Source organism: Chaetura pelagica, unplaced genomic scaffold (assembly GCF_000747805.2).
Source record: "Chaetura pelagica isolate M959 unplaced genomic scaffold, ChaPel_1.0 scaffold486, whole genome shotgun sequence".
Classification (NCBI taxonomy): domain Eukaryota; kingdom Metazoa; phylum Chordata; class Aves; order Apodiformes; family Apodidae; genus Chaetura; species Chaetura pelagica.
This window is the reverse complement of record NW_009953658.1, coordinates 177,748-185,116: the sequence shown is the minus strand read 5'-3', so window position 1 is coordinate 185,116 and position 7,369 is coordinate 177,748. Positions and strand designations below refer to the sequence as shown.

Sequence of the window (7,369 nt, the reverse complement as noted above, 5' to 3'; positions counted from 1 at the left end):
GAGTCGTGGGTTCCTGCTCCGCTGGGGCTGCGTGGCCTGGGTGAATGTCCCTGCATCCCTTCTGTCCCAGCTGGCCCTGATCGCTGCTCCTCTCCAGGGTTACGGACTCCACCTTGGGCAGCCTGGGCCAGGCCCTGACAACCCTTGCCAGGCAGGAATTGTTCCCCAGATCCAACCTCAACCTCCCCTGGCACAACTTGAGGCCGTTCCCTCTTGTCCTGTCCCTTGTTCCTGGGGAGCAGAGCCCGACCCCCCTGGCTCCAACCTCCTCTCAGCAGCTGCAGAGCCAGAAGGTCTCCCCTCAGCCTCCTTTGCTCCAGGCTCAACACCCCCAGCTCCCTCAGCTGCTCCTCACAAGTTCTCCAGCCCCTTCTCCTTCTGCTCCAGCCCCTTCCCCAGCTCCGGGGCCCTTCCCTGGACATGCTCCAGCCCCTCCATGTCCTTCTTGTCCTGAGGGTCCCTGAAGCCCCCAGCCCCTGCCATGCTCTGTCCCTGCAGAGCCCTGCAGCTGCCTGCAGAGCCCCAGGGGTTGGTGAGGCCACCACGTGCCAGGGGAGCACTGCTCAGGGCCACCCTGTGCCAGAGCTGCACCCAGGCTGGCTGCTGGTGGGATCCACATGTATGAGCAGTGCAGCAGGGAGCTGGGAATGGGGCTCTCTCCTGACCCAGGAGACACGGATCTAGAGGGGCCCAAGGTCTCCAGCAGCCTGGCATCCCAACACCGATATTGCATGGACTTGATTTCCCTGCTGTTACTTGAGGAACCTGTGAACACACCGTGCCTGTGGATTGGGCAGGGAAGGTGTGTTTATGTTTCACTCATCAGCATCCAACCTTGCTCATCTGAAGAGGTAGAAAAGGACTGGACTGTGTTCATGTTACTGTAAGAGGTGGTCAGGCACAGGTGGGTGCTGGCAGAGGCATTTCTCTCTGCCCATCTGTTTTGCCATTTCCATTGACTGTGTGTCTGGTTATGTATCCTGCTCTCTGGAATGCAACCTCAGTCTCCTGGACACACTGATGGGAACAGCAGCAGCCACATCCATCAGGCTGGGACAGGACAAGCCTCGTGGGTGTGAGAATCCACCTGATTCAGCTCTAGTGGACCTGAAAGGAGGAATCTCCCACATTCAGCCATCTGCTGGATCTGCTGCTGTGTGACAGAACAGGGAAGGAAACCCAATGAACTGCAGCTGGGAGCACAGGGCTGGACAGGGAGCAGCCCTGGCTGGGCTGTGGAACAATGGGAGGGCTGGCCCTTGGACTCACTGTGCAGCAGCTCGACTGCCTGATAGCAGGAGTGCAGGAAGGATGAAGGCTCAAAGCTTTATAAAAAAAAAAATCTTTAGTGTTTGTTGCTCTAACCAGCCCCAGAAATCTGGAGCAAAGGGAATGTGGGTCTGGGGCTTAGGCAGATGGGGGATCCTCTTCAGGGCAGCTCTCCTCTTTATCTGACAAATTTTCATTCTTCTTCTGCAGGTCAAAGCTCTGGAAAGGAGCAGGACAAGGAGCTGCTGAGAAGCATGAGAACAACAGCAACATAGCTGTGGTTCTTTCAACTTTGGTCTAGGGCAGCAGGCGCTCTTCAGAGGGTCACCACCTCAGCCCTTCCAGGCTAGACACCAGCAGCACACAAACACCAGGGTGCCATCAGCATAAGGCACATCTTTCTATGCCTGCAAAGTTCCACCCTTTGCCACAGGCTCTTGTTTCCCTGGGGGAAGAAAAAGCAGAGCTGCAAATCACTCATCAGGAATGCAGTAGAGACTTTCTTACCTCCAGTTCCCGCAGGACCTCGTCCATGAAATCTCCTGAGTTCTGTTTGTAACCAACAGCCAGTTTGATGGCATCATTGAAGACCTGATGAGAAGAATGCTTGTCACTCCAAGTAAGGAGCACCAGGTTTCTGTAACATAGCAAACTATTCCCCCATCCCAAGAGAAAAAACAAAAACAACCTCTGCAGCTACCTATAGATACCCAGACCTCCCAAGCAGATGTACTAGCCCGTTCTCTGCTCTCTGAGCCTACAGCCATCTCCATGTCCTTGGGCTGAAGGGGTCTCATAGGTGCTGAGCCAAACAGCTGTGCTTTACCTTCACGACGTTGGTGCCATCTGCAGCAGACACGAAGTAAAAGGGCAAACTGAACTTCCGGGCAAAGTTGAAGCTCTTCTGGGTCACCTTCATATCCGCTGGGGGCAAAATAAGACGTGGTCAGTGAGACACTGCTGTGGGCAGGACACCAAGGCAGGCAGGAGTGGTGGGACAGGTGGAGAGCAGAGCCCCACAGAGCTGTCCAGGCCTCCTCACTGTAGTACAGGGCTAGGAGTGTCCTCCCCAGAAGCTGCAGGGCTTTAAGAGCAATAACATCAGCAAACCCTTGATGAGAAGACACAGAATGAAAGAGTCCTTGTCACCTGCAGAGGAAGGGGAACGATTTTGCCAGCAGGTGTATTCAGACACTTGAGTAGAAGAGTCCTAGGAACCTGCAGGCTAGATTAGCAACACAAAGGCAGCCCCTGACTGTGTCTAGGGAAGCCACAGGATGGGATATGCTCATTTTCCAGCAAGACATCCTGCAGTTTTAAACTAGGTGCTGCTCCAATCAGCTTTTGAGTTCTTGCTGGATGAAACGGTCAGTGTGGTAAGGGCAGAATTAGAAGGATATCACTTGAATTAAAAAATGGATCAGAATTGTATTTTTAATTGCTAGTAAAACAAGAACTTTGAGTCAGCATGCAAGGTCAGCAGGGTCCCAGCCATTGGTCTGGTAACACCTAGCCCTGGGGGACCAACACTCAGAACTCCCTTGGACCTCACAGAGGAATGACATGCTTTCTCAGCAGGTCAGAAGAGAATCACATCACAGTCTTGAGAGGCTGAAAGAAGATCTACTCACCATCGATTTTGTTGGCCACCACAATGCAAGGGATCTCTGGGCGAAATTCTCTCAGCTCCTTATACCAGCTGTTTAAGTTCTTGTAGGTGACTTTCCGCTGCACATCAAACACCTTTGGAAAAGGACCAGCTGCCCTGGGGCCAACAGCACGACAGCTGCTGACCAGCCCACTGCACCAAACACAAGTACAGAGCCTCCCCAGGAGGACATCAACAAAGGAAACTGTCCTTTGTTGGAAAGGATGAGAGAGAAAAGGGGGAACATCCAGGAAGCCTTGAAATGTGCAGCCTGCCCATTTCTTTGCACAATGCAGGAATCAGCTCCTCCCTTCCCCTTGTACTGTGTGCACTGTGACAACACTCTGTCACCCAGGCAGTGCACAAGCACTGGGCAAGATCTGCTCTGACAGGCAGGGCCAGGGGTAAGGCTCCTGTTTTAACCATTAAACTATCAGTGAAGTTGACTGATCACAGAATGACAGAATTGTCAGGGCTGGAAGGGACCTCTGGAGATCACCCAGTCCAGCCCCCCCTAAAGCAGGATCCCCTGGAGTTCATCACCCAGGGCTGCATCCAGGGGGGTTGGAATATCTCCAGAGAAGGAGACTCCACACCCTCCCTGGGCAGTCTGTCCCAGGGCTCTGTCACCCTCACTGCAAAGAAGTTTTCCCTCCTATTTCCATGTCACTTCCCATGTTCCAGCCTGTGCCCGTTGCCCCTCGTCCTGTCCCTGGGCACTGCTGAGCAGAGTCTGGCTCCATCCTCCTGCACCCACCCTGAGACACCTGGAGGCATTAAGAAGGTCTCCCCTCAGCCTTCTCCTCTCCAGGCTGAGCAGTCCCAGCTCTCTCAGCCTTTCCTCATCAGGGAGATGCGCCAACCCCCCAGTCATCTTTGATGTCCTCTCCTGGACTCTCTCCAGCACTTCCCTGTCTCTTTTGAACTGGGGAGCCCAGGACTGGATGCAGGATTCCAGATGTGGCCTCACCAGGGCAGAGCAAAGGGATGATTCTCATAAGTGATGAGAAATAGTGGGAAGTTAGAACAGCAGCACAACCCAGGAGACCCAAGTGGGTTCAGAGTCAGGAAGCAAGAACACTTTGAGCAATAGATGGGGAGTGCAAAGTACACTCATAGAAAAGGCAGAAGACCAGAGAGGACTGTCGTGTGGTAACTCTGCAGAACTTGCCAGAGCAGTCTTTGCTGCATAACCCACCAGCCACATCCCAGAAGAAAGAAGGAATCCCCTCTCTCTGGCAGCCCCCCTGGCAGTCAGTGGTACATACCCCCTCACTGGAAACAGTGACAAAAATGAGGAAATTCAGCAAACAGCAAAGCCAGGGGACACAGTCAGAGTGCTGTTAGGCAAGACAAGAGAGAGCTAAACATGCCAAACTACATGGGGTTTATCTGGTGTGGGAAGAAAGCAAAGTTTTTAAACCACTGGCAGAGATAAGAAATACAAGGCAGCATAATGATGCAAAGTGACAAACAAACAATGACAGCTGGAACTGGCACCAGCCAAAGCGCCACCAGCCGAGACACTGCCCTTACCATGATACAAGCATGGGCCTTGTGGTAATAGGATGCATGCATGCTCTGGAACCTCTCCTGTCCAGCTGTGTCCCAGAAGTCTGTAAGACACAAACCCCAAGCTTAGAGTGACACAACTTGCCAAGTTCTGTTTTCCTCACAGCTCAAACCCAGGAAGCAAAGCCCAGCCCATCTACTCAGGGTCACAAACGAGGTTTCACATCACTGAAACATCTGAAACATTTCAGGGCTAAGAGATTATGCAAAACTAGGTCCTTTTCTTAGCCAGGCTTAGCTGTGAGTTGTGCTGACATTCAACATTGCACACTCAACCCTTTCAGCAAAGAAGTAATCCACAGACATGACTTACAAAGGACAGTGAGACCAAGCCAATCATAAGTGCAAAGAGGGATAAGAATGTGTGGCACTTTGTCACTAGAGATGACCACAGGAAACAGAATCTAAACATCTGGAAAGGGCTTGATTTAGGACGCAGGGATGAGCAGCCAGGGGCCTGCACAGATGTTCCATCTCCTTTCCCAGACAGTCTAACTCTGCTCTTCCCAGGACACAGCTCCTTCTCAAGCCACAAAGGGTGAGTTAGCCTGAGATAGGTCTCAGTTCCTGACATACCTCCTAGACTGGGTGGGTATCATGAAGGACACCTGAACAGTCATCAATATTTTGGCTACTTTTTCTGTTTGTGTGTTTCAGGTAGAGATCTTCCCCTCCTCTGACTGGATTTGTAGGCTAGTACTTGTGTCTTATTTGTTGTATAAATGTACACAGCTTCAACCAAGAGCCACCAGATGTAGTTACTTCTGTCAGCCAGGCTGAAGCATGTCAAAACACCTAAAGCTGAACAGGACACTCTCCTTAGTGTCCACTTTGCATTGAAATTAGTTTCTGACTGGACACTGTGTCAGACTTGCAGGATGGTGACTTCTTAAACTGCCCAAAATACAGACAAGTGCTCATCAGACCACAGATTTAATTCCTTTTGGGTAGTTTTGCCTCACTGCTAAAGTTGCCTGGTTCTTTTAATGAGACATTTCAGAATCCTCACTTGCAAGGAAAAAAAGAGGTGCCAGTGACCACAACCTACTGCACGTCCCTAAACTAACTTCCCAAACAGCTGCCATGAGAGGACTTGCCATGGCTTCTTGGAAAGCATTGTTTTTATTAGCAAATCCTCCAGATTTGCTGTTATTCGCCTGTTATACGCCATGTCACTCCAGAACAGGAATTTATCAAATTTAAAATCCTTGGGAAAAAATAAGATTCACAAAGAGATGCACCCCATTTTAATGCAATCCTATCTCTACCAAACAGAGTTTGGTGATGGCCACTAAAAGTACCTCAGCAGAGTAAAAATTAAACTAGCAGAGACAGTGGTAATTCTGCACAATTTTAAGTTGTCAGACCAAACTACCTGCCTTGACACATCAGACTTCATGACAGGTCTTCTCTACAAGGTGGCTTGGATGATCAGTCTTATGTTCATAAACATATGACCCTGTCCAACTTGGCCTTGGACACTTCCAGGGATGGAGCACCTACAGCTTCTCTGGGAAACCCGTGCCAGTGGCTCCCGAGTGTCACTACCCTCACTGTAAAACTTCCTTATGTCCAATCTAAACCTGACACCTTTCAGTTGAAAAACACCACCCCTGTCCTGTCGGAACAGGCCCCGCCAAGAAGTCTGTCTCCATCTTTCCTGCAGGCCCCCTTTAACTGCTGAAAGGCCACAATAAGGTCTCCCTGGAGCCTTCTCTTCTCCAGGCTGAACAACCCCAGCTCTCCCAGCCAGTCTCCACATGCCTGTCTTCATGTGGCAACGTCCCCTTGCCACAAAGGAGGCCAATGCTATCCTGGGGTGTTAGGCAAAGCATTCCTTCACTTCTGCTTAGGACTGGTGAGGCCACATCTGGAGTACTGTGTCCAGCTCTGGGCTCCTGCGGTCAGGAGAGAGACATGGACATGCTGGAGAGAGTCCAGCAAAGAGCCATGAAGATGGCCAAGGGACAGGTACACCTCTCCTGTGAAGAAAGGCTGAGAGGGCTGGGACCCTTCAGTCTAGTGAAGAGAAGGCTTGGGGGGGTCTGAAAGAGTAGTTTTGGTTGGCAGGGACCTTTAAAGGCCATCTAGTCCAACCCCTTGCAGTGAGCAGGAACATCTTTGACTAGATCAGGTTGCTCAGAGCCCTGTCCAACCTGACCATGGATGTTTCCAGGGATGGGGCATCCTCCACCTCTCTGGGCAACGTGGACCAGTGTCTCACCACCCTCAGCATAAAAAATTACTTCTTTATGTCTAATCTAAATCTTTCCTCTGAAGGAAGAGTGTAAAGAAGATGGACCCAGGCTCTTTTCACTGGTGCCCAGTGATAGGACCAGAGGCAACAGGCACTAACTGAAACACAGGAGGTTCCCTCTGAACATCAGGGAACACTTTTTTCCACTGTGAGGGTGACTGAGCACTGGCACGGGCTGCCCAGGGAGGCTGTGGAGTCTCCATCCTTGGAGATGTTCAAAAGCCATCTGGACATGGACCTCGGCAGCTGTGCAGGGTGTTGGACGGGATGAGCACTGGAGGTCCTTCCAAGCTCAGCCATTCTGTGATCCCTTCACCCCCCATTTCCCTGCCCACACACCAGCTCGGCACCCCCCTGCCCCCCGCAGGGGTCTCCCTGCCCTGTTTCTGGGTCCCTGCAGCGCTGCAGCCGCCACCGCCCCTATCGCTGTCTCCGTACCCCGCTTCACCCCAGCCCGGCCCCACGGAACGCCCAGCCAGGCCCTTCCCACTTACCCACCAGCACGTCCTGCCCGTCCACCCGCGCTCGGTGCTTGTAGAGAGTCAGGGCGAAGGTGGAGAGCTGCTGGGGGCGGCTGCGCGCGCGCTAAGGACCGACCCGAGCTCAGCGCGGCCCCGCCCGCC

General features: G+C 52.2%; 2 protein-coding genes across 2 annotated transcripts in view; both read right to left on the bottom strand.

Moving 5' to 3' along the window:
• Positions 1 to 1,138, bottom strand: part of ARSA (arylsulfatase A) — a 6,227-nt gene extending 5,089 nt beyond the window's left edge. Inside the window, exons 1-2 of the mRNA XM_010000319.1 lie at positions 1,129 to 1,138; positions 771 to 818 (exon numbers count right to left, since the gene is read on the bottom strand). Of these exons, the coding sequence (XP_009998621.1) occupies positions 771 to 818; positions 1,129 to 1,138 (58 nt within the window). The remainder of the gene's footprint in view (positions 1 to 770; positions 819 to 1,128) is intronic.
• Positions 1,139 to 1,357: 219 nt separating this feature from the next.
• On the bottom strand, positions 1,358 to 7,314 carry RABL2B (RAB, member of RAS oncogene family-like 2B). The gene is made up of 6 exons (XM_010000314.1): positions 7,241 to 7,314; positions 4,454 to 4,533; positions 2,901 to 3,012; positions 2,096 to 2,193; positions 1,777 to 1,860; positions 1,358 to 1,488 (listed from the first exon to the last, which is right to left on the bottom strand). The coding sequence occupies exons 2-6, from the start codon at positions 4,493 to 4,495 to the stop codon at positions 1,408 to 1,410; spliced, it is 417 nt and encodes a 138-aa protein (XP_009998616.1). The 5' UTR covers positions 4,496 to 4,533; positions 7,241 to 7,314; the 3' UTR covers positions 1,358 to 1,407.
• Between the last annotated feature and the right edge of the window lie 55 nt (positions 7,315 to 7,369).

Bases quoted from the DNA above. Each gene is read 5' to 3' on its own strand.
- RABL2B (XM_010000314.1), bottom strand. From the start codon at position 4,495: ATGCATGCATCCTATTACCACAAGGCCCATGCTTGTATCATG. The intron at 2,194-2,900 runs GTGAGTAGATCT...TTTTGCCCCCAG, and splicing joins GGTGGCCAACAAAATCGATG to CGGATATGAAGGTGACCCAG. The intron at 1,489-1,776 runs GTAAGAAAGTCT...GCTCCTTTCCAG, and splicing joins AGGTCCTGCGGGAACTGGAG to AGCTTTGACCTGCAGAAGAA.